The sequence below is a fragment of the Suillus plorans genome (assembly GCF_016647745.1).
Source record: "Suillus plorans strain S12 chromosome Unknown HD556scaffold_3, whole genome shotgun sequence".
Lineage (NCBI taxonomy): Eukaryota > Fungi > Basidiomycota > Agaricomycetes > Boletales > Suillaceae > Suillus > Suillus plorans.
This window is the reverse complement of record NW_024537387.1, coordinates 582169-610165: the sequence shown is the minus strand read 5'-3', so window position 1 is coordinate 610165 and position 27997 is coordinate 582169. Positions and strand designations below refer to the sequence as shown.

The 27997-nt window shown below is 49.1% G+C and overlaps 11 protein-coding genes across 11 annotated transcripts; 4 read left to right on the top strand and 7 right to left on the bottom strand.

Moving 5' to 3' along the window:
- Window positions 1–44: 44 nt before the first annotated feature.
- On the top strand, window positions 45–1047 carry HD556DRAFT_1477917 (regulator of volume decrease after cellular swelling-domain-containing protein; the record flags this gene model as incomplete). Its single annotated transcript, XM_041308557.1, has 3 exons — window positions 45–253; window positions 312–523; window positions 582–1047. The coding sequence occupies 3 exons, from the start codon at window positions 45–47 to the stop codon at window positions 779–781; spliced, it is 621 nt and encodes a 206-aa protein (XP_041166525.1). The 3' UTR covers window positions 782–1047.
- HD556DRAFT_1437072 (uncharacterized protein) lies at window positions 1037–7183 on the bottom strand (the record flags this gene model as incomplete). Its single annotated transcript, XM_041305648.1, has 8 exons — window positions 1037–1733; window positions 1785–1876; window positions 1925–2058; window positions 2110–2344; window positions 2392–6353; window positions 6402–6833; window positions 6888–7044; window positions 7100–7183. The coding sequence occupies 8 exons, from the start codon at window positions 7181–7183 to the stop codon at window positions 1037–1039; spliced, it is 5793 nt and encodes a 1930-aa protein (XP_041166524.1).
- A 424-nt stretch (window positions 7184–7607) lies between these two features.
- On the top strand, window positions 7608–8513 carry HD556DRAFT_1437071 (SH3-domain-containing protein; the record flags this gene model as incomplete). The annotated part of the gene is made up of 4 exons (XM_041305647.1): window positions 7608–7958; window positions 8010–8327; window positions 8385–8424; window positions 8473–8513. The coding sequence occupies 4 exons, from the start codon at window positions 7608–7610 to the stop codon at window positions 8511–8513; spliced, it is 750 nt and encodes a 249-aa protein (XP_041166523.1).
- Window positions 8514–10005: 1492 nt separating this feature from the next.
- Window positions 10006–11876, bottom strand: HD556DRAFT_1477907 (transcription initiation factor IIF, beta subunit-domain-containing protein; the record flags this gene model as incomplete). The annotated part of the gene is made up of 5 exons (XM_041308556.1): window positions 10006–10572; window positions 10624–11175; window positions 11290–11434; window positions 11718–11751; window positions 11798–11876. 5 exons carry the CDS (start codon window positions 11874–11876, stop codon window positions 10153–10155), a joined length of 1230 nt encoding a protein of 409 aa, XP_041166522.1. The 3' UTR covers window positions 10006–10152.
- A 1471-nt stretch (window positions 11877–13347) lies between these two features.
- On the bottom strand, window positions 13348–14786 carry HD556DRAFT_489753 (glutathione S-transferase). The gene is made up of 5 exons (XM_041310758.1): window positions 14238–14786; window positions 13985–14181; window positions 13820–13934; window positions 13666–13763; window positions 13348–13603 (listed from the first exon to the last, which is right to left on the bottom strand). The coding sequence occupies exons 1-5, from the start codon at window positions 14406–14408 to the stop codon at window positions 13546–13548; spliced, it is 639 nt and encodes a 212-aa protein (XP_041166521.1). The 5' UTR covers window positions 14409–14786; the 3' UTR covers window positions 13348–13545.
- Window positions 14787–16163, bottom strand: HD556DRAFT_490031 (uncharacterized protein). Its single transcript, XM_041310760.1, has 2 exons — window positions 15868–16163; window positions 14787–15813 (listed from the first exon to the last, which is right to left on the bottom strand). Exons 1-2 carry the CDS (start codon window positions 15988–15990, stop codon window positions 15166–15168), a joined length of 771 nt encoding a protein of 256 aa, XP_041166520.1. The 5' UTR covers window positions 15991–16163; the 3' UTR covers window positions 14787–15165.
- Window position 16164: 1 nt separating this feature from the next.
- Window positions 16165–17963, top strand: HD556DRAFT_490189 (uncharacterized protein). The gene is made up of 3 exons (XM_041310761.1): window positions 16165–16368; window positions 16436–17629; window positions 17720–17963. Exons 1-2 carry the CDS (start codon window positions 16221–16223, stop codon window positions 17578–17580), a joined length of 1293 nt encoding a protein of 430 aa, XP_041166519.1. The 5' UTR covers window positions 16165–16220; the 3' UTR covers window positions 17581–17629; window positions 17720–17963.
- A 1220-nt stretch (window positions 17964–19183) lies between these two features.
- On the bottom strand, window positions 19184–20644 carry HD556DRAFT_1225893 (DHHC palmitoyltransferase-domain-containing protein; the record flags this gene model as incomplete). Its single annotated transcript, XM_041297041.1, has 9 exons — window positions 19184–19325; window positions 19375–19422; window positions 19477–19502; window positions 19550–19732; window positions 19783–19864; window positions 19911–19972; window positions 20071–20130; window positions 20184–20452; window positions 20512–20644. The coding sequence occupies 9 exons, from the start codon at window positions 20642–20644 to the stop codon at window positions 19184–19186; spliced, it is 1005 nt and encodes a 334-aa protein (XP_041166518.1).
- A 746-nt stretch (window positions 20645–21390) lies between these two features.
- HD556DRAFT_489808 (Mis12-Mtw1 protein family-domain-containing protein) lies at window positions 21391–23776 on the bottom strand. Its single transcript, XM_041310759.1, has 5 exons — window positions 23529–23776; window positions 23452–23476; window positions 22808–23398; window positions 22334–22730; window positions 21391–22275 (listed from the first exon to the last, which is right to left on the bottom strand). The coding sequence occupies exons 1-5, from the start codon at window positions 23658–23660 to the stop codon at window positions 21555–21557; spliced, it is 1866 nt and encodes a 621-aa protein (XP_041166517.1). The 5' UTR covers window positions 23661–23776; the 3' UTR covers window positions 21391–21554.
- Window positions 23777–23900: 124 nt separating this feature from the next.
- HD556DRAFT_1226107 (uncharacterized protein) lies at window positions 23901–24844 on the bottom strand (the record flags this gene model as incomplete). The annotated part of the gene is made up of 3 exons (XM_041297060.1): window positions 23901–24400; window positions 24457–24549; window positions 24607–24844. 3 exons carry the CDS (start codon window positions 24842–24844, stop codon window positions 23901–23903), a joined length of 831 nt encoding a protein of 276 aa, XP_041166516.1.
- Window positions 24845–25038: 194 nt separating this feature from the next.
- On the top strand, window positions 25039–26080 carry HD556DRAFT_1437064 (uncharacterized protein; the record flags this gene model as incomplete). The annotated part of the gene is made up of 5 exons (XM_041305646.1): window positions 25039–25164; window positions 25223–25418; window positions 25470–25632; window positions 25699–25796; window positions 25848–26080. 5 exons carry the CDS (start codon window positions 25039–25041, stop codon window positions 26078–26080), a joined length of 816 nt encoding a protein of 271 aa, XP_041166515.1.
- Window positions 26081–27997: the final 1917 nt, after the last annotated feature.

The following is a 27997-nucleotide window of genomic DNA, read 5'->3' as shown; positions in this document are numbered from 1 at the left end:
AAGCCTATCAAGATTCAAGTGAATCAGATCTACTGGAACACACGATGGTCTCCACGACGTTGATCTCATCTGTCCCACAATACGTCTCCGCTGAGGAGCACAGAAATATCGTAGGATCGACTCCTACATCGTTCAACGACATCCCTCCCGTACTGCGCCACAAGGAGGACAATGTACGCGTTATGCTCGATCCTCCCCTCCATACATTCACCGAACAAGATTGCGCGAATGGAACGTTATTCGTGATCGAGAAGTAGTTATATTGATAAATCTCTCATTATCGCTATATTCTGATATTTCGTCCCTCACAGCGCCCTTGTCTTCATGTCATCGACCGGGGTTGGATTTCAGGTCCCGTACCCTGCCATCACCCTGCACGCAATTGCGCGTCCAGAATCTGGACCGTCAATATATTGTCAGCTAGACGAACTCACCGGAGAACCTGGAGCAGCTGAGTCACCTGAAAATGATGAAGCCTCCGACATGCGAGAGCTGAGCATCATTCCGTCAAATCCTGCGTCTCGTAAGTTTTCTGAGATCAAATCGCGTCACACACATACTGATAGCAGTTATCGGATCAGTGGAGCTGATATTTGAGGCAATGTCTCTCTGTGCTTCCCTTCACCCAGATCCAAACGTTTCAGATGATGACGACTTGGACGAAGCATTTATGGATGAGAGCGCCTTTGAGACGTTTACGGGCGAAGAGGGCGATGAGCTCAGTGAGGTTGGCCGGGTGCGCAGTGATTTCGTCAACAACAGTCGTTATGCACCGTACTAGACACCTCACGCAGGCGGCTCTCGAACATCTCGAGTCAATCATCGATGATCCATATCATCCAGGCGAGAATGGCCTCAACGGCGCTGGCGAAGATGTTGAAAGCGAAGGCGATGGAGGACATTGATCTGGACGTTTGATTTCGATCTTAAACACATGGCACAAACAAAAGTATATATTTCACCAACGAAGGATTGACGCATAATCCAGACATCCAGTACATGACCATTCGAATCAACAAATCATATCAGTCTTTATCTACGACTTGAAACCTTTGGGCCGAACATCAGCAGACAGTGTTGTTTTTGGTGCGACAATTGGTAATGGTCCCCAGTCAAATACAGCAGCGGGGGCTTTTGGTGCGGGCGTTGGAGAAGCTTCGAGACTCTCCGACTTCAGCATAGCCGCCGATTTAGCTGAAGACCCATGTCTCGGTGTTCGCTGTGGGCGACGCGAAGAGGATGCTGTGTAAGACGTAGAATCGTCATAATTGATGGACGTTTCTGGCGACCACCCGCCCTGCGTGAATATAGGGGTGTTGAACGCAGGCAAGGCGCTGCTAGGAAGGGAAATGAAACTAATAGGTGTAGGTGTAGTTGGCTCTTGCTTCACCGCTGCTCTGCTTGGCGTTAGGAATGACGTAGGCGCGGGTTTGGATGCTGCCTTGTTGTTAAGCAAGGGCTCCTTCCTTACCGCCAGCAGAGCCCGCTTTAACTTCTGTGCAGAGCGTTCAGCATTCAATGCAGCAGCCGTGGTAACTGCTACATGGGGAATTACGGCCGACGGCTTCTTAACGCTTGACTCCGAGAGCTGTTTGTCTCGTGGACCAGAGACATTAGAGGATATGTCCAGCTTGCTCATTCGCTGCTGGAGTTTTGCGACATCCCCGCTTTGTTGCGTGATCGAGATATCAATGTTGCGGAAAGCGCGGTTCACGGTATCCAAAGACGGTGCCCTGTGACCAAATTATGAGATGTTGACGGCGTTTTAGGATCGGACAACGAACTTTAGGCTCGGTTTGCCTGCCTTTAGTTCAGCAAGCCTCTTTTTAGAGGATTGCAGATGGTCCTCGAGCTTTTGTACACGGTCCCCCATCGTCTGTCCACGAAATCAGCATACTATCCTGTGAATCAGAGACAACTGTACCCTTATATCCCTCCGTAGTTGCGACTGAGTCTCCAGATATTCTGGTCCGAGAGTTCTAATCTTGAGCATCTTCGCAAACTCACTGTCCGTCTGAGCTCGAGTAAATCGGATGATTTCCTCCTTTCTTGTTCCCGCTGTGTACCATGCATTAGTTGATAATCTTGGTCTCAGCACTCATGACAGACCCTTCAACATACTACTCTCAAGTTCCTTCAGCAATTGTTTAAGAAGTTTCCGTTGCTCCTTTATCTCTTTGATGTCACCCTGGACTTCAGTCATTACATGACCATACTCCTTGATGTCTCCAGGCGCCCATTTCGTTGCATCTGGAAGATCTGTTTTCACATGAGATTGTCCTGGTGTTTTCTTTGACCCTAGTTCGGCGGCTTGCTGTGTTGCACGCGCTGCCATAGTTTTTAGCTGACCAAAGGGTAAGCCTTCAGTTTGAATGTGCATCAAAGACTTACATTGTCGAGTTCCCACGTTAGACGTGAGACCATGAACGAGCACTCAGACTGCATGCCTTGTTCGATGGGCGGAGCTGGTGGAGATATCGAAGGAACTGCAGATGGCAGCGGGCCTGGAGACAAAGACATGGGACCAGCGGATACAGCCCCAGGTGGTTTGAAGCTACTGAAAACGCCAGGAGGCGGAGGAGTGAGAGTAGGAGGCGCTTCCGGTGTTTTGGCTGGCGTGCCGAAGATGCTGGGAGACGCGGGGCTGGGACTCTCGCTCGGCTTCGAAAAACCAAAGAAACCTACTGGAGGGGGCGTAAAGACTGGTGGGGTTGGAGTCTGAGACTGAGTTGGAGCTGGAGCACCGAAGATGCTAGACGCTGCGGGTGGTGTGGTAGTCAGCAGGGGCTTTGGAGGTAGTGTAAACGCTGGTGGCATAGGCAGCGCCGTGATGGCCGGCGCGCTTGTACTCTTGCCGAACAGAACTGGGGGCGTTCTGGGCCGGGAAGAATCAGATTCTGCGTCTTGCTTCACTGGGGGTACCCATGCGCCGAATTGCGGCCTCGGTGAGGCGGGATGCGGTACCATAGTCGGAGGTGCTGATTTCGCTTGGGGTAGGAAACTGGGAGCTTCCATGTCTCCGGTGAGGGGGGCATTGGCAAGAGGTGAACTTTTGACCGGTCGAGTACCGGTCGTCCTGGGAGTTATAGCGAATGGGGAGGAGGCAGGAGGCTTTGGAAGAGGCGAAACCACAGGAGGTGTGGCACATTGAGCTTCTGGTACGGGAGATCCTGGTGGTGTTGTACTCTGGTCCCTAACTGGAGATATCTTTCGAGGCGGAGGAGAAGGCGAAGTTGACAATGTAATGGTCGGTAACTCCGCTTTTGGAGTGGTCGATCGAGACCTTGGAGCAGGCGATGGGATGGAAGAAGGAACCACTGTTGACTCAGGCTCTCCTTCTTGCGTCTGCACTTCCCGCACTTCTTGATGTGTATCCCCTTGCTTTTTCTCTTCCTCATGCTCTTCCTGTAGTTTCTCCTGTTCCTCCCACTGTTCCTCCAGCTCCTCCTGTTCTTCTTCCCGTTCTTCTTCCCGCTCGTCCTGCCCGTCTGGCAATTCAGACCCTTCCGACTCTTCCGACTCTTCCGATTCATCATCATCATCATCAGAGATAAATGACTTCGTGTCGTCTTCGAGTTCCCCATCCTCATCAGATTCTTCAACAGTCGAGTCCGCATCACCCTCAGTCGCATCTTCAGCAGAAACATCAACGAAGGATGAGGCTGTTGAAGAAGAGATGGACTCCAAGGAAGGTTCGTGAGGCAAAGCCTTGTTATCTATGACTTTCACCTCCTGCACTTTCTCCTCAACCACAGGAAGCGGTGGAGTGGTTGTCCTAGTTGGCGTTTCCTCTTGCTTGACAGCCTCCGCCTTTGCAACCGGCATAGTAGGCGTGAGCGGCTCTTCTACCTTGACATTCGTAACCTCTTTAGCGGGTGTCTCAGGCTCGACAATGCGTACGGAAAATACATTGACAGATTCTGTCTTCGGGGGTTCCTTGGCCTTGTCACCAGTGCTCTTCAGCAACTCTCCAAACGACTTTGGTGCACCCGCAAACGCGCTGAAACCGCCACCTCCACCTGACGCAAAAGCACTAAAACCACCCGTTGAAGGTGTTGAGAAAGCTGACTGGAGTGGGCTGGGTGGGCTCTTGAACGCCCCTCCTGGCATGGATGACGCACCAAATGTAGGAGCTGGGGAACTAGGCGTCATGGTCCCAAAGGCACTTTTCGTTACGGCACCAGGCATCGACGACTGGCCGAAGGCAGGAGCCCCGGTAGTAGGTTTTGTTGGTGTTGAAGGGGAACTTGATGCTAGGGCAAATGCAGAGACAGGTGGCTGTGCTGGCGCCGGCCTGTAAAACGGAGAGTCTTTCGGTGTTTCTCCAAATCCAAATCCAGAGGAGGGTTTCATCGAGAACGAAGACGAAGATGGCTTCAGATTACTGAAGGCACCTGTCGTTGGAGCTGGCGCAGAGCTCTTGAATCCAGACTCGGTCTCTTCACCCCTCTGCGCGACAGGGGAAGGAGACCGGCTTTCCTCCCGCGGCACAGACGTCTCACGTGGAACGTTAATTGCCTGGACAGGCGTTGGTGCATCGGGTTTCGTAGCATTGGTTGCACTACCCCATGCAGGCTTCTGAGAACCTGTATTGGAAGTAATAGCTCCGAAAGCATTTGGGGCACCTGTCGCAAATGCAGCGAAGCCTCCGGAAGTAGGTGCTGGTGTTTGTGCAGTAATGGTGGTTGATCCGAAGGGCGATTTTCCAAAAGCCGACGTTCCAAAGTTGGATTGTCCGAACCCAGACTGCCCAAATGAACTCTTCCCAAAGCTAGGGTCAGGTGTGACTCCAAATCCGTTCTTCCCGAATGCAGAAGTAGGTGGGATAGCAGATCCAAACGCCGAGGTAGTTGCTGGGGCACCACCTCCAAATGTCGATGTGGTCGACGCACCACCGAACGCATTGAACGGACTCTTTTGCTGGCCTCCGTTACCGAGAGCTCCAAAGCCGGTTGCAGGTTTGATGAATCCACCTCCCGCTGAATCACTTGTAGGAGAAGATTGAGATGCAGCTGTGTTCCCAAAAATGGAGGGCCTTGAATCAGCACCCTGAGGGGCAGGGTTGCCGCCGCCGAGTGACAGTCGACCAAAGCCGGGTGTATCATCTGCAGCCATACTATCTTCTGCAGAAGCTGATGTTAGTGCACTTTGTGTAGGCGCGATAGGTTGTGCTCCTCCAAACCCAAACTCTGTCTGTCCGAACTTCGAGGGTCCAACGGTGCCAAATGCCCCAAACCCTCCCGAAGTAGGCGTGGTGTCAAAAGCAGACTTCCCAGCTTGAGCAAACGGCGAGGCTGATGGAGCGGCGGACCCAAACATGGGTGTGGGCTGTCCGAATGATGACTGGCCAAATGATGACTGACCAAAAGAGGGTTGAGCAAATGCTGAAGTTGGTGACGGCTGTCCGAACGCAGATGTACTTTGCTGGCCGAAAGCATTCATTGTTGGTGTCTGGCTAAATGGAGATCCCAGTTGCTGACTAAACGATGATTGTCCAAATGAAGGCTGTTTCCCGAACGCAGACGACTGGCCAAAATCAGGGGCTGTCTGGGCGAAAGTTGATGCACTGGCAGAGGATGAAGTGGGTTCAATAGGAGACGCATGCATGTCATTGGACGGCTCCCGCATTATCGCGGTGGGCACAGCTGACAGTGTCTGAGCGTTCTCCATCATCGTTCCCGAGGACTGGGTTACCATGCCCGGGTAAGGTGTTCCCTTGATGTTGAGGATATGCCAACCTGCTAATGTCCCATCTGATGCGTATGCATACATGATAGGTGAAGGTGGCAACTGAACACCTTCCCCGGACGCACTCGTATGGTGGAACGGCTCAGTGCTAGTTAGATCAAGTTCTAGGCCAACGAGGACGGTGTCGTTCATGTCCCTGTCCAACGGGAGGCTCGGCGTCGACGTTTCCTCAAGCGACAAATTCGACCAATTCTCTTCTACACATCCGACCACCCCAATGTCAGATGAAGTACTGTCTCCCATAAATAACAATATCTTTGCGGGATCCCACCCCCGCAAACACACGATAAATGCACCAGGTGGCCGCAGCCCGGGCGAAGGGTAATACGGAGAGGAGAATTTCAAGTCTTGTGCAGAATTAGTTTTGCCATCAAGGGAGACGTGGAAGTGAGTTTGTTCGACTTCTGGGTTAAGAGGCAGCTGGGCGTAGATCGCATGGAAAGACGAAGCAGATAGCCAAGTCGATGATATGACGCAGGCATTAGATGCTGAGGGTGGGCTTGGAATGCTGGACTTTGGGGTGGAGGTAGAAGTAGGTGCATATGTGACGATGGAACCGCTTCTCATACCCAGCGCAAGCTGCTTGCCCTTGGGAGACCAGGATACTGTACAACGGTCAAAATATCAACATAGCATTGGAAGAAGATACGTACTTGACGCGGGAATGGTATTTGGTAAACTCCCTGCTACCCAACCTCCCACAGATGTTAGCTTTTGGACGTCGAGAAGCTCCACTGCTAATGCGTTTGAGCCACTTTGGGAGTCCCGTAAGATAGCTACAAGTTCCGGAAGATCTCCCGTATTCGGAGATATCGAAACAACGAAAGCTGAAGGCACAGCAGGAAGTGAGTAAATGGGATTGATGGGACTGTCTCCAGGGGAGAATAGGTGTTCTGCGGCGTAAACCATGATCGACCCCTCAGCAAACCCAACGACGAGTCTGGAGTCATTGAATGAAAATACAACAATATTTGGAGTGGCAGCACCCAGGGAAACCTTCCTTTGAGGTTGATATGGTCGGTCATCCGCATCGTTGGCGGTAGCGAATGCGGAGCGAAGATCGCTGAGGGGCGACAGCACAAGAACTACAAAAGACGTACTTCAGCAATGATTGCGAGGCGTGTGATATTGATACATACTTGTCCCAGAATTGGAATCTCGGCCCACTGCTGCAAACCATCCTCGAGAGTTTGCGACCGCGAATAAGGAGGCCCTGCCTGGGATGGGCGAAAGGTTTATGGATTCTTGGGAAAGGCGAACACGAGCGCGCTTATTCAGTTGTCGAAGAACAAGAAACTAGATGATGAACAGTTGAAGAATACGATATGCCAACTTTGAAAGATGAACGCACGTCGGCATCCTTCTCCCCCGGTTCAGACGATGCTGTTTGAACGGGAGGAGGGACTGTAGGCTGAATTTGTGAGATATTTGACATAGAAATCCGCTTCTGCTCGCTCAGATAAGTTCACAAGATTCTCTTGGCCTGGATAAATGGAAACACAGAAAAGAGGAGTGCTTTGACTCTGGGCAATTTAAGAATTTGAATATATTTGACTGAGTCACGTGACCTTATAATAACTTTTGTGACAAGTCTTTCGTCGCGTCAAACGACTAAGTGAGTAGCTGAGGCTGTGAGCTAGGTTATCATCGCTACTTTACGCAAGTGATGATCCGCCAGAAGTCTAAGTAGTAGACATCTCTGCGATTGAATTGGCCGCTGGCGTGCTTCTCGTGCACGTACTAGTACTAGTAGTGCCTGCATCACATGTGCACCGCTTGCACGGTGTCAAATGTACAACCAGTCACACACTCACCCTCTCGCATCAGAATTACCACTATCTCTCTTACAACGAAACATAATGGCGGTCCCACACGATGCTCAGTCCGCCGCACTGCTTGCCCACGTCGCGACACAATTGCAGCTCAATATCTCCTTCCTGGAGTCTCAGAACTACATGTCTGCTGAAGACGCCCGCAGCATGCGTGAAATCATATCACGCCTGCCCGGCGGCGCAGGCCAGTCGGTTGTGACCACCAGTTTTAATTTTATCGATCCAGCAGTCATGACTAGAGCTATCCCGCCTCCAGCAGACATGCCTAAAGGGAGAGCGATTCCGCCCCCACCTGTACAAGCGCCCCCGGTATCGCCTATTTCCTCCCAGAAACCTAGACTCGTGAAAGCTATCTGGGCATACAACGAAGACGGGGGAGTAAGTTTGCTGCCCACCCAGTATCTTTACAGTATTTACTTTTGCCACCAGGAACCAGACGATCTCTCGTTCGCTACTGGTGAAGTCATCGAAGTCGTCTTGGAGAAGAACGAAGATTGGTGGCTTGGTCGCGCACGTGGTCGGGAGGCTCTATTCCCGTCTAATCACGTCGAGAGCATAGACGCTTCTACCATCCCCCAAGCCGATGCAGTTGCAACGACTGCAAAGAAACCATATAGGCCATTTGGCGCTGCTCTGCATGGGACTGATAAACCTCCCGCCGCGGGTGTAGGCATCAACTCTGTTGGTCTGCAGGAAGCATCTGGTCAGACAGAAAAGAAGAATAAATACGGAAAGTATGGTAACACGGTTTGTTTTTTCGCTTTAAAATCGAGGACGTAGGCTGATACAGGTCTGGTTACTCAGATGGCCCACTCAGCTGCAGGGGGCGTTGGGTTTGGTGCTGGTAAGGAGTCTATCATGCAGGTCGAATGTCATTAACATACCCTTGTAGGTGCTGCCATTGGCGGTGGTTTGATCAGAGCGATTTTCTGATATGGTCGTGGCACACGGTTCGGAACTTTAGCTATCACATGGACCTGGTATGGGCAGTATCTATTTATAATCATTCGCTCTGTGTCTTCGAGCATATTGGCAAACAAGTTGAAATACTGATCGTCCAGTTGCGCTGTGTCGCGTTTTCAGGTCTCAAGTGGAAGGGACGTGACGTCACAGCAGACGTGCTTATCCTCAATTTATACAAAGTCACTCGCATGCGTAGGCTTCAGGGCCTTGGACTTTGTGGCGGTTCACTATCTGGTTCTTGCCCTTACACCAGCCCGCCCGCCCTGCCCTTTCCAATACTCGAGCCATCCCGAATTTCTTTGGAGACTCAACCGTTTACCTGGGTCGATTTCCCTCGCCTCATGTATACTCGTATCTCCGCTGACAACGGATGATCTCGATGAAATAATTTATTTCACGTCATGTTTGAAACATTCTGGTGAACTTACCTATCTTGACCTCTCAAGCACATCTATCGTACCAAAAATGAGGCCAACGGCTTGGTTGATCATATATTCCTGGCCTTGGGTTAGACGTCACGCGTCATCGCTCAAGGCTCAGCGTTCAAGCTTCCGGTTTAATAAGCAAATGTGATCGTGGGCGTACTACCACTTGTTTCGGCTAACAAGTACTAGATGTCCACGGGAGTTCGCGCATTTTTGGAAAAACGGTTATTACTCCACATCGCACAAACAAACAAAATTAATTCTTTGACAGTTCGATAGCGTGACATCGAAAGTACAAGGTCTACTATTTTCTTAAAATCGACGTGTTGAGTCCAGCGGAGAGTTACCGCGCAGAAAAGTGCATTTTCCCTAGAGTTCGCGCACTTCGTCACACTATGTCACACGTCTGCCGCAATGCCTTTTCACGCTCCGCAGAGTCCGCACCGTTTGAGTGTTGTGAAGTCGTGCATGGTGTAAAGCATTTCGGCATTGCGGAGTTTTGATTACTATGTAACGCTTTGGGCAGATTGTCACGTCTGGGGCTTATTTCTTTATCGCAGATAATCCTGACAAGCATGTGCCCCGGATAAATTTGTTTTAGTATTCTCTAATCATGTACATATAACCATCTTACAATATTCCAGAATTATATGTGAAGATTTGACCTTTAGAGCGAACCTTCTATGCCTCTCGCACTGATAAGTTGCTCATGGGACAAGATCTACTTCGATTTTCTTCAAAAAAAATATGGCAGTGTGTATTATGTTTGGGCGAATCCAGATCTATCATGGATAAGGATTCCGTGCAGAATTGCGTGTGCTAGAGTCAATGCACGGACTCTTGGGACACACGGACTCGTGGGACCATCTAGTACCCGTTACATAGTCGATGAGCAATGAGGCCATGAGCGAACGACGAGCACCGTACCACTATTTCCCACAACATGGATTCTATAGTTGCCCTTACCGTTAACAAGTAACGACCGAACATTCATAGTGTGAGTCAAGAGTTATAAGTAACAAACAGCCTTTGAAGTTAGAAACTCTGCCTTCTATCTTGCATTATGTATTAAGTTCTGCTGTTTTTACACGGGTGAATTGGTACCTGATCAATAACTGCGCGTGTTTATGGAAGGCAGCTATATATACACGGAAGAAGCGATGAGACCTGTCTGTGATGCAAACCTATGAAACTTCCTCCATGTCGTCGTCGTCGTCGTCTTCGTCCTCGTCATATTCATCCGCCCCCATATCACCGGAGACTCCTTCTGGAAGAGAACTTGGCCCAGGGACGTTTTCGGCTTTCATCTGTTCTCTAGACTTCAGTTCTGAAAAATAACCATAACTAAAATGAAATACCCCATCTTTGGCGAACACATCGTTCAGCTCCCACATTCCATTGTATTCTCCACTCCGATTCAAGGTAGCAATAGAAAGAAGGACCTCTTTGAGATATGCCTCGGGTTGCTGGGTGCGCTCGCGCAATGGCTTGATGCTCCACCGGGGTTGCTCGCGAAAGAGTGTGAAGAGAAGATCCAGCAGCTGGTTGCGTGGCATACGCGCCATACGCTCAAATGTGCCCTTGGCAGGTTTGGGTCGAAATTTCTATGAGGTTCAGTTAGTTGTCCGTGACGATCTAAATAAGCAGACACGGACAATCATATTGGCAAACGATCCCGAGTTGACTCCACTGCTCAACCTGTTAATGCCTCCGCGGCTAACACCAGCATCTTCTATCATAAGGATCTGCCTTCGTGGGGTATTATATTTTCGAGTTCGTTCGCGCATTTGTTGCCTGTATGACTCGTTGAAAAGAGGACGCAAATTACATTCATGTTTAATGCGACCCGTTAGAATGGTTGTTCTAGCTCGAGGGTTATACGAGGCGGAGTTTGGTCCAGAAGGTCCAGGGTCTTTGGGACGTTCTGCGACTACCAGCTGATTCTCAACGTCCTCGTTGACCATTTCAAGTTCATATCTGTCTACCTGCATGCCCCCCTCAACAGAAGGTATGAAGGCTGCATCTGGAGAAAAGACCGGCAGACTTAGATCCCGTGGGGTTGTGTCATTCGGGTCAGGCGGCAAGAACAAGAAGATGCGAGGGGATCGACCAGATGGGCTGACGGCATTTTTATACACCCGGATTGTGGCAAGATGAACATCCTCTGCGTCAATGGCCGCCCAGCGGGCCATGAGATGTTTAGGTATCTTCAATTGCAAACGAGCATTAGAAAGCCCGGAAAGTAAAAGGAATGAAGAGACTCCGGCAGGGTGGAAGTAACACTCTCTACCCTTCTTTCAACAGCCATGGGGCAGGCTCACCTTGACAAGCCATACTCTCCCGTTTCCCTTGTCCAACATTAGCTCCTCATCAGGGTCTGGTTGAGCATCTTCATCGTTGTGTTCGGCCTCGAAAGGCTTCTTCTCATCTTCGACAGTCAGATCATCCATGTGAAGTTGTCCGAGACTTTATAACAAATGACCTTCAAATTGGTGAACTAACAGATGCTTACTAAGCGACTATATGACACGCCCGGGCCATCTCATTTGTTTCCTTCACCTCTCGCTCACTCGTTGTTTTTGATGTGAGAATTCGACGGTCAATCTTAAATTGCTGATACGTCGAATACTGGCGCTTTGTGCATTTGAGGATGTGCTTCTATCGGGTCGACTGTTATTTTGGTCGTGGACTCCAACGGCGAGGACTATCAAAGATATGTCTTTAACCTTAGTACCATTTGATCACGCACCGAACCTTCGAAGAGTTGGGCGATCTAAGTTTTTCTGCAGTATCATGCTCCGTATGGTCGTTGAACGTTGAGACACGTACGTACACCCTTACACCTGATGTTTTGTCCTTGCGATGTGACGACGTGGTGCTGAACCAGGTGTATTTGTTCCGAAATCATATTTTATTCAGACTGGGCGCATATACGCTCATTCACGCGACGCTGTTTCGCCGCGTCGTTGATCACCTCTCAGTAGTACTCGCAGATCTGTGAGTGTGTATGCGACGGCGGGATGCCTCATTTTTCTGAGTATGCGTTATTTTGACGATAGGGCATTGCCTGGCTTTTGTGGAGAGTGCAATTGTAATGGTATGTGCGAAGGTGGGCCTCCTTTGCTGGGTTCTGCCTATGTGTTTTTCTTTGTGCTTCTTTTGTGTCTTTCTTAGCACCTCCTCTGCACCTTTCGACCCTTCTCTTACGTCTTTCTCAACGTCTCTTTTTGTGCATTTCCATTTCGATACCTAATTTGCGTACAGGTTCGACGTACTTGATGCAATCGAGCTACCTGAGTTTGTTGACGATCTGGCTGATCGTTTTAGTGCCATCTGGTTCACTTACATGGGCTCACGTTCCTCCTGTTGTCGCATGTGAGGACTTAACTGGATTTATTTTGGCGAGGTAGACGGTAGTTTTGACCTGCGCGAGACATTCAGGGACAGTCTTCCTCTCCAGTATTGAATGTGCTCTTGTGTTTCATTTATCACAGCATTTGGCACCCGCGGTAGAAATGGTAACGCCAGGCTGTACAATACCCACGATAAGTCTAGCAAACTCAACTTTATGTTTCACAACATCTTAAACATGCCTCCTAATGCAGATCATGAAACCCAGTCACCCAAGCTTTTGGATACTTATTATGTGAAATCCGCCATGGAAAGGACAAGATCTGACACGACACGTTGTAGATTCAATGATTCTAAATCTACTGGTCGTTTTCTCCGACGATCAGATCGGATACCTCCCTTCACTGTTTTCCAGGATGCCCTGGACGAAATATCTTTCCACCATCTATCCCAAGATTACTAGTATAAAATCCGCCGGAAAAAAGAACAACCAACCTGGCGACATTAGGGCGGCTGCTGAATTCGTCGAGTCCAATATTCAGAATGACAGCACCGTATGGCAGGTGGAGCAGATCAGCCAGAGTGATATCATATCTTTGGGTCAGCACGATTCAGCGTCTGTTCATGCAGATGCTCACATTTCTGGCCAGGTATTTTTGTTTGCCAAGGATGACATCGTAAGCATCAAGTTTAGCAGAAAGCTGGCCTTGTAATGATTTAACACGGGCTTCGTCAGCCTGTCTTCCCACCAAACAACTTATATTGAAAGTTGCAGATTCGACAGCGCGATGCAGGTGACTGGTAGCCACTTGGTGAACTCCAACTCCCATGCCAAACCAGAGACAAAAGGATCATAGTTAGATGTTTCGATCGACGCAGCTTGCTCAAACTGGGCTCCAAAACTCGCCAGAGGTGTGCTTTTTTGATGATCAGTCCATGTCGTGCTGGGGGTGTGCCCCGTGAGCTCGAGTCGGCATCGAATGTTCTGCTAGATTTGGTTCTCGCGAATTTCGGTGCGCTCTCAGGCTGTGTCTTGACGGTTAGTCAACTTAGATAAGCATGGCAAATGCCGGTCCCGCCGCTACTTACTACAATGTTAGAACGGACAAGTCACAAATCGAACCGTTTTTGACGTGAAGTTCAATTCAGATCACTTGTACAATATTTTATACACATCTTACACAAATGACTTCTGATACTAAGTGCCGAGCCCTTTTTACAGCTGATTAAGCTTTGGCTTTGACTGCGAGCCACGAAGGCCTCGCAGTGATATCCTTCCACCACCTGTGAGGTAGGTTGGTGAGTTATCTGGCCACAGCAATATCTGTTTAGGAACGGGCGCTCACCTTGCCACATTCGGTCTATCTTCCAACAAATCGTACCCCAATTCTTCGAATACGATCGTTCCATATGGAAGGTGGAATAAGTCGGCCAAGGTAATGCTCTAATGAAAGCTCTTGGTGAGCAAGCCATACGGTCGCACCAATCGTCGTTACTTACACCTCCTGCAAGATACTCCTGTTTTCCGAGTATAACATCGTATACATCCAGCTTTGCCTTCAAGTTGTTCACCAGGTCAGATAGCCTAGCTTCATTTGGTTCGAGGCCACGATGCCTGTTGAAAACGCTTCAGCCACGAACTCTGCAGAGCGTTAAGTCACCTACTTCTTGATGATCTTCTCCGTGGTAATACCCAACACAAACGGGTAGAAGTTCGACGTCTCGATTGACACTGCTTGTTCAAAAATGGCCTCCGCTTTGGGGTCACGGGGCACGAGATCTGGGGTGCCTTGCGATGCATACTTCTTTGCAATGTATCTGCAAATGGCTCTGGATTCATAGAGAATGAAGCCGTCGTCATCCTGACCGCTGCTGTATCAGCATTTGTCGCCGTAAGTGGTACAAATGAATTACTGACTATGTAGGGGACCTGTCCGAAAGGTTGGAACTCTCTGAAGGCAGGTGTTTTGTGCTCTCCTTTGTAGACTTCCACGTTCACAAGCTCGTACGGCACTTCCTTCTCTCGGCAGACTTCTGCGACGAGTCTGACGAGGGGAGCGACAGCGTGGCCATGTATTTTAAGAACCATTGTAGTTGTGACTGTAGGTGGAGGAATGACTAGTATCGTTGGTGATCTTGTGCTGCCCCCTATATACGCCCAGCGCACTTAGCCTCTTCGATCGAGACTAAAGCTTTTCGGGTACTGTATGAGGCTAGAGTCGTCATGACGCGCGATGAGGTGACAACACTAGTGAAATCTGTGCGTCATGTTGTCCTCGTTAATCCACTTTGGTTAGGCAAGTCCAACCTATTCAATTTGATTGATCCAGCCTCTCAGTGATAGCCGATATTTAGGTCTACTAGTAAGTACTGGTGATAGCGGAGATACTTACGTCATAGTGGCAAGGTATTCCTGCTCCAACTGTGACCGGTGACCAACCAATAACAAATGGGGTGGAATAGCAATGCATAAACTGCGGAACCAATTAGGCAACGGCCAGGTAAAGCTGATGGGCTGTGAATGTAGAGACGAGAGATATTGATTAAGAGCAGAGCATGGCCAGTAGTATCAGTGCACGTTGTACAGCATGACTAGTATGTTGTCCGCGCGCGAAAAGTATTGCTTGCAGTGACTCGTACGTACATACAGGCTCCCAGTATGATATGATTGATCTATTTAGACCACAAACAAACTAAACACTACATATGGCTAAAGTACATGAAACGTATAGGTATATAGAGATAACTCCGTGTATAGAATGGATCCAGAAAAAAGTTCGTGTATACCACTCATCGATCAGGACGTAGATTTGTCAAGCTTCAAGCTTCAAGCCCCAAATCAAACGTCATCTTTTTTGCACAGCAATGGTACTGTTCTCCGCCTCTCCACTGGGTGCTGCAGGACCTAACTCCACATCCTCAACGAACCTTCCCATTTCACCGGGGCTGGGGGCGCGCTCCTTTCCTTTGCGGCTCGAACGGCTCCAAGACAAAAATTTCGGCTTCTGTTGTGGTGCAGTCACCGCTGCATCGTCTGACATGCCCGCGCCAGGCTTAACCTGTTGTGAATCCTTCTTAGATACACTCTGACTGGTTCCCTGCGCCTTCTCCGCCTGCAACTTCAAAAATTCTTCCCCTCTTATCCTCAAAAACTCTTCCAGAAGCGCGGCATTCCTTGAATTCGCCTTGAACACGGCCATGACAACGTCACCCGCTACGGGTACTAGGCCGCTCAAAGCTGAAATTGCATTGTTGAGGAGCATGCGGCGCACGAGCCAAGCTGGTAGTTCAGCCTGCCTGGCTTTGCGGACGACCAGGAAATAATTAAGTGTGACATCAGCGACATCGCCGGCGCCAGGGATAATACCGATGATAAAAGCCCAGCCAAATCGGAGACCACAAATGGAGAAACCTTTGTCTAAGTAGTGGGCACGGCGCTGCACCGACTTGAGAATCTTTGCATCACGCTCTGAAAGGCCGGGAGGTATTGCGCGCTTGAAAATAGTAAGACCGAGGGTAGCGGAATTTCGAAGGAAGGGCTAGAGCACCTTTCTGCGACGCTGTTTGCCGCGCTTATCGGTATAAAACTCATACAACGGGTCTTCGGGTCGGTATTGCTCGAGATTCTTTTCAAAGAGCTTTGTACCTGCTTTTTGAAGGTAGGAGGTCATGACAGGGAGAAAGAAGAAGGGAATGAGCGACCGTAACGCATTTTTGCATATATAACAAGAGCTCCATCAATACACCTGACCCGTTCGGCTACAAACCTTGCTTTGTGTATTCCGCGGTCAAGTACTATTTTTGTTACAAAACTTATCCATATTTGGTATTTATGTAATTTTGAAAATATATAACAAAATTTGTACATGAATTAGTCAGCGATATTACATTTGACGTCAAGATGTCTCCATCCACTGGCAAGCTCGACGAAGAATATGTTCAAAATAGCTTTCACACTTATCTCAAGTCATCTCTCACACAAGCGAAAGTGGAGAAACTGATAGAAGACCAAGTTCTAGCATCCGCACAAGCAGATATTATGATTACTGGTGCGCAGCAGCCGCAACAAGCAGCTCTAATGTCTTGGTCTGATCATGTCTGACGTCAATGTGACAGGTCCGGCATTGTGCTTGTACTTTGCGGCCCTTAGATGCACAACAAACCCGCCATCTGTACCACTTCCTCGTGCCACAAAGTCTGCACCGCCTCTCGAGCTCTCGCCAGACAATTGCCCACCGGCATTTCTCGGCTTTCTAGCCGTCTGGGCAGCTACGGTGCCGCGAATCCAGGGCCTCATCCCTCATGACCAGCATGATCTTGCTCGCATTATTTGTGGCCTCGAACCTATTGCTATCCCCCCAAACTCCGAGTGCGCCGGCATCGCTGCCGATCTACGTGCTGTGGCAATTGAAATAAGTCAGCGACGCACCTTTCAGGATAGATATGCAAGCGATCTGCAGGCTGCGTTAGATGCAGGCGCATCAAGCAGTGGTTTGAAGGTCAAGACGAGTTTTGTACCACCACCTCTATATTCAGATCAGCTTTCCCCTGAATCGTCCGGATATGAGTCCAAGAAATTCGCTTCTCCTTCGTCTTCATCCGTTCTGTCCGCATTTCCCTTGCGTACGCCTTCCCCTACGATACTCACCCAAGACACCCCTGAAATCGACTTCATCCGCGAGACACTCTACTCCGCGCTCGCAGTCGTGCTAGAGCATATCACAGCCTCCCGGGATCACAACCCGCACCCTCTTGCGCGTCTATTCAAACATGATCCCCCACGTGCCCATTTTGCTGCGGTCAGCCTTGCCATTCTCGAGGTGGCCACGATGCAGGGAATCATTATCCCCGATCAAAACGCCATCATGTGCGTCAGTGCACGAGAGCTTGGAGGGCACAAGCTCACGCCAGATACATGTCCGGAGCCAATTCGGCCGTTCATGATGGAGCTCATTGCCATTGGGCGGGACGCGCAGGTGATGCAGGACGAAGACAACGAAGCGACGATCAAGGCTATTGAGAGAGGTAATGAGGATATCCCGGAACCTAGGTTCGAGCGCGTGCAGGCCATCATCATCAATGGTGTACGAGTCAGTGGGGGTACTGCGGATGATAGGTGCAGGACGCGTAAAAGGAGCGTGGAGGGACGGGCTGTGACATTTGCCAACAGGGTGAATGCCCTTGGGCTGTCGATCAGTAGAATCAAGGCATTTAGAGACAGAGAGAAGGAAGTATTCGATGTGTTAGGGCCACGCCCGTAAGGCTTTGGATGATGCCTAGTTCGGCGGAAGGTAGTGCATGGATGCAAAGGTGATCACGAACTTACTTTACTAATGCCAGTACTCTGCTGTATTTGATACCATATTGATACGAAACTTATGCTGTTCATCTCCACACCAGCATGATCGTACCGGCCTCTTGCCCATTTGGCCTCTGAGCTAAATCGAGGACACACAGCAAACATTCGTCCAACGATCGCCATCAACACGAGGCCTCACTCTATGTATTTCGACGCAGTACTCCACCTAGTAGCACCAACATTGCCTTTGAGACCACATTTGCCTCATCGGTTCATTACGCATACGGACTGGAGCGAATAAATTGTAGTGATCCATGAAATCATTGTTCGCCGATCAAGATGGTTCTACCAAACAGATGTCATGACAAGAGCGCATCAGTACCGGGCAATGCGTTGGCAGCGAAATTGCCGATTTGGCCACGTACCCTCAGTCATTTCAAATATTGAGATATTAATGTGGGGCATGGCATGGGTATGGGGCACTTGTCTGCGGGGAGAAGAACTCCTATGAATTGTACGCGGTGGAGTACGAGGCACATGAAGGTGCGGATATTCGGAGAGATGCCATGCACCAGGATTCGAAGTGAGCTTGGACTCCATATTCTCCGAGTTCCGCGGCGTTTCATAAAGAAGTGCGCGGCGCAGTCTGCAGCCCACAGGTAGAAGTGCTCTTAGACTCACTCCGGTGCTGATTGCGAGGCCAGAAGTCAAACACAAAGCGCGCACCTGAGCTGGTAGCGTGCTTGACAGGAAGCTCAAGGTTTACGATGCGATCTTGCCGAGGCAGAAATATCTCACTAGAATGTAAGTGTTGGCTTGTTAACTTAGGTAGATGCTCACCTGTTGCTTCCTGTCACGTTCCTTTAACGGACTTAATCCATCTGCCTTGTGGACTTGCATTGATCGAGGCAGATAAACCGAGAAGCAGTGAATGTGAGAGGTGGGAAGGCATATTTCATCTTCTGAGTCATGACTAGCGGTGCCGGTGAAGGACGGCGTTGTGTTAATGTTTGTGGCAGGAAGAGCGGACATAACTGGGCTAATGTAATACACTTGATGATACAAGCTGTTGCCGACGGTCGATCGACGAACAATATTGTTATTGCGTGTGTCCAAGAGTCGAAGCCCTGAAATTTCCCTCGCCTGACAAATGGCCAAACGCCGTGAGGCTTGAGCGGTCCATGTGAAACCCGATTTTTTTTTGGGACTAGGGTTACGAGGGATCTAAGTCATCGGTGCTCATAACTACTAGTGTCTGAAGGGATAGAAGCGTCTCAGACCATCAGGTATACATATGTCACATTGATAAAATCTTCATGATGCACTAATGTATCCTTGTAACGCCATTCATCAGTAATGAGATACCCAAGGGCGACAGTAGTCAGAACATATCAGATAAAATAATGAGTCTGAAGGCAAACTCAGCCGGACGTAAATCAAACAACTTTCGAAAGGTGATAAACACGCATTCAAAGAGTCATATGGCCCCGGCAAACCTCATCATCGATTATAAGAAAATAAATTTGGACTCACCTATGAATATATCGCGGCTACAAACCACGAGCCTATGTGTTATCGTCGTCGTCATCTGTCAATTCCTCTCCCTCTTGAATTCCTTGGTGTCTCTGAAATCCTTCACGCCGGGCCCACGAACGGCCATCGGTGTAGGGCATTATTCGTAGGGGAAAAATGAGGGTATACCACGGGCTGTGAAGAGGAGGTTAGAAGAGTAAATTAAGAGAAGACCACAATTTACTATCCGTCCGGACCAATGTTAAAGAAAAGGCGCAGATTAGCGCTCCTTCTAAGAAAAATCAGAGTATTACACCTATGCCTGACGTTCTAGCATCCTGCTTACCCAAGGTCAAAAGAATTTACAAAATTCTACACAGCGTATCAGCATGTAAATGATCGTGCCTATAACCACATACATCGCCTCTGTCCTTTGCAATGCGCTTGTAGATTTCATGATCTTGTGCCTCGACGGTAGTCTCTCCACGAGCAATACCCCACAAATGCCAGCAGAGCATTATTAACACTGCAATGCAAATGACAACAGAGAGCATATAGGTGAGGATATAAGCTAGCTCTGGCACCATATAGGGCCAGTCGTTCTGTGATATGTAATGAGCATTGGCTGAATGATATTGATGGAGCGACGCACAGAATACGTGAGGCCGACTGCCTCTAGCGCCTGAGAGTAACCCAGAATGCTCAAGAAAAAGGTCGATAATACTAGGTAAGCCCTGATGGAAACGCATGAGCCGGGAATTGGGAGGAGGCGGAACTTACATAAAAAGGACGAAATGCCTCTCATTGTTTAGTCCGACGCATTGGTTTATCCCTGCAAGGAGCTAAAAGGGACGAGCACGCCAAAGTAATAAAGACTTACACTAGAATAATCAATCAACGGGTGAGCAATATCCCACGAACATAGTGCTCAAGCAATTACAGGACAATGATGATCATATTTCATCACACACCGGCCACATATCCGACAATGGTGGGCCCTCTCCGTGAAGTATAGGTCAGTCTCCTGTGCTGCGTCAGAGTAGGCGTACTCACTTCGGGGCGCATGAATCCACACCTCCTACACATAGTGGTACTCGCTGTCAATAGCGTGATACCATGGTTGGACCACCGAGCTCCCGCGCTCGGCCGTTGAGAAGGCGAGGCCCAGAGTCGACCACTCCCTGGCTGCAAGACTTCACCTTGGACGAATCCAGGGGGCACTGTACACACATAGTAGTAGTGCGTGAAGAGGTTGAGTGCAATGAGTACACAAGGAGGTGTGGTAAGCCAACGAAGGGGAAGGCTGGGTTGAATCACGGTGACTAGTATTGAAATTTAGGTGAGTGTTACAGTGTATACAATTAGACAGCAAACCACACACAAAAGCTGGTTACTCCAATTGCCTGCAGTATTACTGCAAGCCCAACGAAATATGGGCCCGCTGCGCCTGTGACGCGGTCTCCAGCCCGCTCAAGCCATTTGAAGCACCGGAAAACGTGACGAGCACAAAACATGAAGAAGAAGTATAAATGAGAAACCCTGGCCAAGCGAGTCTACGATGGCCTTGTATTTGAAGTTTTGTTGATGAGCGTCTGGAAGAAAATTAGGGCGAGAATCTGGAGACCCATATCCGAAGCCGAATCAATTTCTGACGTGTCACTGGCAGTGTCGGGGACAGAAAGGAATTGGCCTCTTGGCAGAAGTCGGCAAAATGTATTGTGAGCTCTTTTCAACTGTTTCTACTATGGCAAAAATGGTTTTGACTACTACTAGCACACCTTCTGATGCTCAAAAGTGCATCAATATTCCACTCTGAGCCTTGATTGAGTACATCAATCTCTTCGACGAAGTCAATTGGCATGATACCTTTGCCAGCCCTCTCAGGCTCTAGCTAGCTCACTCAAGTCGATGATGCCACCATCCGGAACATCCGGTACATCACCTGCCCACTCATTTTCTCGCAGTTGGTCAGCCTCCGTGTCTCCCGCTCGACCCAGACTACACTTTGGCCGCAGACTGGCCAAATCTCTGACATCCACAATTCCGGACCCGCGAGACAATCCTGGTCATTCTGCCAAATTCTCCCAACAACACTAGGACTCCCAGTATGTACTAATAGGAGCAGGGAGACTAAGTTAATGCAGAGACAAACTAATTGTACTACACTTCGAAATGATAGCCAGTCAGCTGCTGGTAACTTACAAACCAAGTGATAGGTACGAAGGACTGGACGATCGAATACAACACATCAGCACTGCATGCAAGCCCCACCGAATACTTTGGAATAAGATACGCGCAGATAAGTAATGTTGCATCTGATACACCTTCCTGAGAATCACAATATTCGCATCCTGCAGATACAAGGAATAGATAATCCAAACACCAACACGTATATATGCCGCAGGGGAAGGTAAAACGTTATCGTCATCGCTCCTTCCGCCGAGGCGTCCCTGGAACCTTGCGTGGTGTTGCACCAATTCCGGATGGTAGCCCTGTCAGCCGCCGCTCGCCTGCAAAACCACCGCCTTCCTGTACCCGCTGCACTTCTCGGACAGCACGCCGGGCAGCGTCCCCAACTTTGGCTGGCGGGCGGTCCATATCTACTCGTGATAGCGCACGGAAAAGATCTTGCTGGTCTTCATGTGGATGTTGGCTCGAGCCTCTCTGAATCGGTAAATGTGACGAAAGGGAAGAAATTTGTGATGAGGGAGGAAGAGAACGCGACCGCGTCGAAAGCGCCAGTGACAGCAAAGAGAACCGATAGTCGAGTTCTGACTCAGCTACGTTTGTCGCCTGAACTGCAGAGTGAACAAATGAGAACAGACTGTCCACCTTAAAGTGGACACCCGCTATTCGTTCGTCGAGGATATTCCTCGACCCTGATCTCACATCAGACATTATGTGTTTGATGAGATCCAGATTAATCTTCTCTCGAAAAGCGTCCGAAAGTTCGTCCTCACGAGGTAGCAACCACCCCCAGTCATCCGGTGGCTCTTGTGAAGCGGCTCGTTGTTTGCCCTTCGCCTTGACAGACGAAGGGGGCTGCAGAGCTTGGCGTCGTCTCTCCAGATCCGCCTTGGAGTTGGTGATATAAGAGTTGTAAAAGTAATCGACTTGAGTCCACGCATCAGCCTCTGCTGATGCACTGTGCAGCGGACAAATCGTTAGTTGCTCATGACTGTGGATGTAGTCTAACAACGAACCGCTCGATATGCTCGCGAAACTTGATTTCTCGCTCTCTATTTTTCACATTCTGTTCATTTGGCTTCAGATTTTGTTCGCCACCAGCCTGCCCATCCAGACCATGGCCATATACGGGCGTATCGATCTTCTTCTCCGCAAGCATGCGAATGAAGTCGTCCTGTACGATCTTCAGAATTTGCTTTCTGTGCTCATCAAGCGGAGGTGGGTCTTTGCCACTTCCGCTACTTGATGCTTTGGATTTTGACTGGGACTTCGAACTTGAAGATGCTTCAGATATTCTCGTCATAGCTCGGGCAGCCGACCAGACGAGTAGCTGACGTGCTCGTTGCGGATCAGGGAGGTCGCAGTCAATGTGTTTATAGAAGCTCGAATCAGATACAGTAGCATGTGGTTGAGCTAAGAAAAATGATGAGAACCCGCGCATGAACATGTAGGGGAAAACAAAGATAATGTATTATAGGGGAGAGACGTACTGATCACACCAGTGTTTTCAAAACTTGTGCTTATGCGCTTTCCACGCGCGCTCATCGACGTTCGTCGAGAGTGTTGGGGTGTCCTTTGGGGGGTACGCGGGGGAAGGGACACCCCTTCACGGAGTAATTTATTGCGCTCTATTTGTGGAGTTTCGCTGTCGGGCAGTGGATGAAGCGCATCAGAGGGGTATCGCTGAGAAGTGTGTTTAGGTGTAGAGGGAGGGAATTTGAATGAAGAATCGATTGCATCTTTGGCGCGCGACCGCTGACGAAGGTGAACAGTCTCTGATTCCATCTGTCTGATATCCTCATCCAACTCTGGTTCCTCGCGTGTCGAAGAGGGTACATCGCGTGGCTTGACACTGGTAGGTGCGCGTGACGAGTCAGCTTTGAATCTCTTAGCTGGCGGCTTGGAAGGCCCGGCTATGGAGCTGGAGGGAATGGGTTGCGAAAGAGATAAGGGAAGACGGGATGGTGCTTGGGTAGTTGTGGTGGATGGCTGGGATGATGAATGATTGTTCTGCGGAGTTGTAGGACGCGATATCGGCGCGCGTACAATGACAAGCCCACCTGGCTGTTCCTCGCCAATGTCTAGATGCGATTTATGAGTATTTCATGCGACTTGCCTTCAAACTCTTACTTACACTTTCGTTTGAACGCGCCGTTCGGCTGTGATGCAGCATTAAATAAGCAAATTGCGTGCACGGATTGAGTGACATACCTTTGGCCTCTTTGCTGCCTGTACAAGAGGATTAGTATCATCAACTGCTTTCCGCTTTCCTGGTGGTTTTGGATCTGCGGGTGTCATTGGGTTTTCGAGTCCTCCAACAGCATGTGTGAGGGTCCTGTTCATGAATGTTCGTCAAAACACAGGAGTTCAAGGTCGTAGGACGTATATTTGTTGTCGTTGCCGTTGATCCCGGCGTCGGCGTCGGCGACGATGATCAACGGAGGAGGGAAGCTACAGCGAGCGGAGTTTGAATGAAGAATTCCCACGTGAGACTTTTGATCAACAAACGAAGTACTAGTGTTACGTCTATAATGTCACGTCACACCAGGTATAACACAAAGACTACATAGTAATTATGGCTTCTCACTTCATACGTCTGGCTCCGAATATACCAGTTCCTACTCTGACAATGTGACTACCAGCTCGTAAGCCTGCCTCAAAATCAGCCGTCATACCCATACTGAGAACCAGTTTTCCATTGTCTCCCCATCTCCCATCGAACGTTGGATTGCTTCGAAGCATCCCTTCTAGTACATCTCTGGTCTTCTTGAGCGTTTCGAAGTCTTGATTTGGACGCTCCGATGACGCTAGAGATTCTGTCTGTGAGCCAATAGTCATCAACCCCTGGAAATGTAGCTTGGGACAATGTTCAATGATATGGCAAGCAAGCTTGAATAACGGGGAGTCGGCGGCTTCGGTTTCGGTGTCCACGTATTGCAGTCCCGACTTTTGGACTTCCCCAGAAGTGTTGACTTGCAAGAGCATGTTGAGAGGCGCCTCGCGGTCAGCAGGTATAGCATTGTTATAGATATCAGCATCTTCGGTGCTAGTCAAACTCTGGATAGCATGAAGATTCGACACCGCTGGTTTTCAGAATGACCGTCACAGTACGAATCGGGACAACCTCAAATGCACATACTTGTAAGTTCTCTCATCCTTGCTTGCCTCCGAAGGTCGTCTCCTTCTGTCTTCTTCATCACACCTATGAAGTGCCATCGAAGGCCGTCAAGGTCTGCCAGCTATCGATTGCGAGTCGGTCCCTTCTCGTTAATCACGCAAAGGCAAGTACTAACCTTTTTCGCCTTGTTCACTAGATCGATATCAGAATTCTCTCCGAAATCCTTTTGGCCCTCCTCATAGCAAGCACGAGTCATCCATGCTGGCTTGGTCTTTGATACGGCTACCAGTGTCGGAGCGTGAGATAAAGATTTCGAAGCTTCCGCAAAACAAATTTTGGTTTCAGCGAGATTCTGCAAAAGCTCAGCCCGTCGCTGTGGAGTTGCTTTATCTGACGTTGTCGAAGCCATTCTAGACTTATAAAGAATTGACGGTGCCCGGAAGATGACCCTAGGGTGGGGCATGTCGGAAGTAACGTCACGGTGCAAAAGGCAACTCACGTAATCATCGGTGGTAATACCGCACCGGGCCCAGGTACTGCAGTGCCTCATGATCCAAGCTTCATCTTATTCCAGTACAAACTTTACAAGTAGTACCCCCAACTATGCTAAAACTCCAGGAGTACACCGCATGGATTTCGGTTGATGGTCAACCATTGGATACTTACGCTGTGGAGACATCTCTGGCGACCAATGAAGTGACATGCTGGATCCCATCTGAAGCTGGCAAGGTGAACGCCACCTTCGCGTTGTTAACTCATTTTTATGTCTGACAATAGACATGCTCAGGAGTTTTCTGTGCATTGTCAAAACACTTCTGCCCCTGGCCTCGATACCATCGGTGCATTCGTTTATATTGATGGACAGGGGTGCCACGGTAGCTTGTTCGAGCGCTGGAATGTGAATCAGACTGTCAAGTTCAGTCACGCTTTTGTTTCGGATAGGATCACCAAATCTTTCGTATTTTCAAATGTTCGGCTGACAGGTATTTCTGCATATTGACTGTTCATTGATTCAATGCCTCACTATTTTTCAGATGAAGATGAATTCGTGGATGCGTCATCAGCTGATTTAGGACAAATCCAAGTCAGAGTTTGCAAAGTAGCACTCGGCGAATACTACAATCCTGCCCAAAATCAACTTCAGACTGAACACAAGGTACACGAGCGGTCGAAGAAAGCAGTGACACACTGTGTTGGGTAAGCTGTGTGGGTTGCGCAGGTCGTCCAACTGAACACTAACCACTTGACACATACCTCGTTTAGGCTTGGTGAAGAAACTATGATTCCACAAACAATGTTGCGCAAGTCACAGTGCATTGGTCAGCCTCTCGCAAAATTCACATTCAAATACAGAGACCGAAGTTTGTGTCATGTGTTTTACTCCTTATCGTGTTCACAGAGTCTTCTGGTAGATCTTTTGAAGGCGAATGGAATCATACCAGTTCCAGCACCCTTGAAGCGCAAGGCATCACAGGAAATCATTGACCTCACTGTTAATGACGGCCAGGCGGGGGGCAGCAGATTCAATGATCCAGTACGAGGAGAACAAAACTCACAGGGAACAAAAGAGACAGAACGCAGGAGCAAGAAGGTGAAGCAAGAACCGAAGCCCGGTGTGTTCGTAGAAGTCATTGATTTGACGTAGCTCGTGTGTTACACGAGTGAAACCAATGACGATTGACGGCTATCTGGATAGTAAGTGTGCCATCACTGTGAATCACGTCGTTGCTTCTCTAACCGGTTTTTCCGTGCTCTTTCTGCACAGCGCTTTTGATCATGTATACGTGATTCTCGCAGTTATCAAGGGTCACCGCTCATTTGATCGAGACTTGTCATGCACGTTCCATATTATTAAAGATCCGGCTGGGGAATGCTCAGCACAGAAACTTTTACAGTTTGTGAGGTGAAGCTGAACATCTTTCGTCAGCATTGGTCTGGTGCATGATGACGTAGGTGGTATCTATCCCATTTCATCACCATGTAGCGAGGCATTTGTGATGCACAAAATCCCTGGAACAGTGAATTCAGTCCCACTCTCAGGGGGATTCGACGTGTCCTTTGCCGAGGAGATCCGATGAGGTAAGACGCTTTTGTTGATTCGTTTTTTTTTGCCCCAGATCCCATTACTGTATAGTCTATATGCCGCACAAGCAGTCAAGTATGGCCGAATCACATGCAGTTCGAAGTCGCTTCTTGTCATCCACAGCAAGTTGTAGCAATGCCATTGTGAGTTTTTCTTTCAGCTGTAGAACTCAAGTGCTGGCTATTAATTCTGCTCCCTGCGTAAATCACGCAACCTGACACCAGATCAAATATCAACTACCTTCCACATGCACATGCGGTGTGGGTTCCTGGGTAAAGGTCGCGGCTTAACTGCGAATTTCAACCTTGTCTGAGTGCGCCACTCCCTCCGCCTCGCTGAACGATGAAATTGTACAATGCGAGCTAAATCGTGAAGAAGTATGAATATGAGTTGGTTAGGTAGGCTTCTGGCAGTGCGAATGATGTACTTATACCTTCTCATACAATTGGCTGACTGATACAGTGACTGATCAGACAAAATCTCGATTTACCAGAAGGGCTTCTTGTGCGATCAGATCTTGTCATGTCTAACATGTGTACGGTGACTTCGAAGTTGCGTCATTCGTTTTGTCAGGGTTTGCCTGCTCCACTGCCTCCGCTTGATAGATGATTTTCTATTAAATAACAACCACAAACACGAGGTAAAAATACCGGACACCCCCCTGACTGTGGTTGATGCGATTGATTTAGAATCAAACTAGTAGTATTTCCCGAGCGAATGACTGACATGGTCAGATGGTTTCACATACCACTACTCCAACAGGCTGGGAAGTTGCTATCACCCTCCTACTATTCTCTTCTATCTTGATCTTAACCCTAACTCCGCTTCATCTTCATGTCGTTGTACGCTAATACAAATATGAACACCAGCTTCCTGCGTAGAATCAGCCTTTCTTTGGCAGATAGCAAGCCTTCTTCTGTTGGACGAAAACCATCAGCCGTTCCCCTTCGCAAACAGGCACCTCATGGCTCCAGCGAGGCCGAAAAGTTTACATCACTTACTAACATCGGGATTGCTTCTCCTCTCCGACACGCTCACGGGTTATCGGATCATGCTGTCCCTGGTTAGTATCATGCGCTACTTGATCGTGTATGAGCTAAAGATTCATTCTCGCTTCTGCTCCCGGCTGCGGTTTCTTTACTTTTGGTCGTGTCTGCAATTTGTCCAGATATCTACCGCGGTCGCAGCATCAGCCTGTTCGTGTCCCGTGGCGCAGCAAGAAGTTTTCCCACTGGCAACGAATCTACCCTACCCTACAATGCGGACAATCTGGGCGCCCTGACATGTAGCTTGTCCTTTCGGGGAACACACGACATCTCCTCTATGACTGTCATGCCCGAGATCACTAGCCCGACTTCGTCCCTGTCCTACAGCGCACTTGACACGCTACTTAAGGGGAAAGCCCACACTTCAGACACAGGCGCTCCATTCGTCCCTTACTCTAAAGACGCTAAAGACGAAACTTCAAGAGCAGCCGAA

What these genes read in the sequence shown, in the direction of transcription:
- HD556DRAFT_489753 (XM_041310758.1), bottom strand. Translation starts at nt 14,408, where the DNA reads ATGGTTCTTAAAATACATGGCCACGCTGTCGCTCCCCTCGTCAGACTC. An exon ending in TCGGACAGGTCCCCTACATA is followed by an intron (nt 14,182 to 14,237) that starts GTCAGTAATTCA and finishes AGCAGCGGTCAG; the next exon opens with GATGACGACGGCTTCATTCT. An exon ending in GATAGACCGAATGTGGCAAG is followed by an intron (nt 13,604 to 13,665) that starts GTGAGCGCCCGT and finishes CCTACCTCACAG; the next exon opens with GTGGTGGAAGGATATCACTG.
- HD556DRAFT_490031 (XM_041310760.1), bottom strand. Translation starts at nt 15,990, where the DNA reads ATGACCTCCTACCTTCAAAAAGCAGGTACAAAGCTCTTTGAAAAGAAT. An exon ending in GCAAACAGCGTCGCAGAAAG is followed by an intron (nt 15,814 to 15,867) that starts GTGCTCTAGCCC and finishes ACTATTTTCAAG; the next exon opens with CGCGCAATACCTCCCGGCCT.
- HD556DRAFT_490189 (XM_041310761.1), top strand. Translation starts at nt 16,221, where the DNA reads ATGTCTCCATCCACTGGCAAGCTCGACGAAGAATATGTTCAAAATAGC. An exon ending in AGCAGATATTATGATTACTG is followed by an intron (nt 16,369 to 16,435) that starts GTGCGCAGCAGC and finishes TCAATGTGACAG; the next exon opens with GTCCGGCATTGTGCTTGTAC.
- HD556DRAFT_489808 (XM_041310759.1), bottom strand. Translation starts at nt 23,660, where the DNA reads ATGAACAGGACCCTCACACATGCTGTTGGAGGACTCGAAAACCCAATG. An exon ending in AGGCAGCAAAGAGGCCAAAG is followed by an intron (nt 23,477 to 23,528) that starts GTATGTCACTCA and finishes GCTGCATCACAG; the next exon opens with CCGAACGGCGCGTTCAAACG. An exon ending in TTTCGCGAGCATATCGAGCG is followed by an intron (nt 22,276 to 22,333) that starts GTTCGTTGTTAG and finishes TCCGCTGCACAG; the next exon opens with TGCATCAGCAGAGGCTGATG.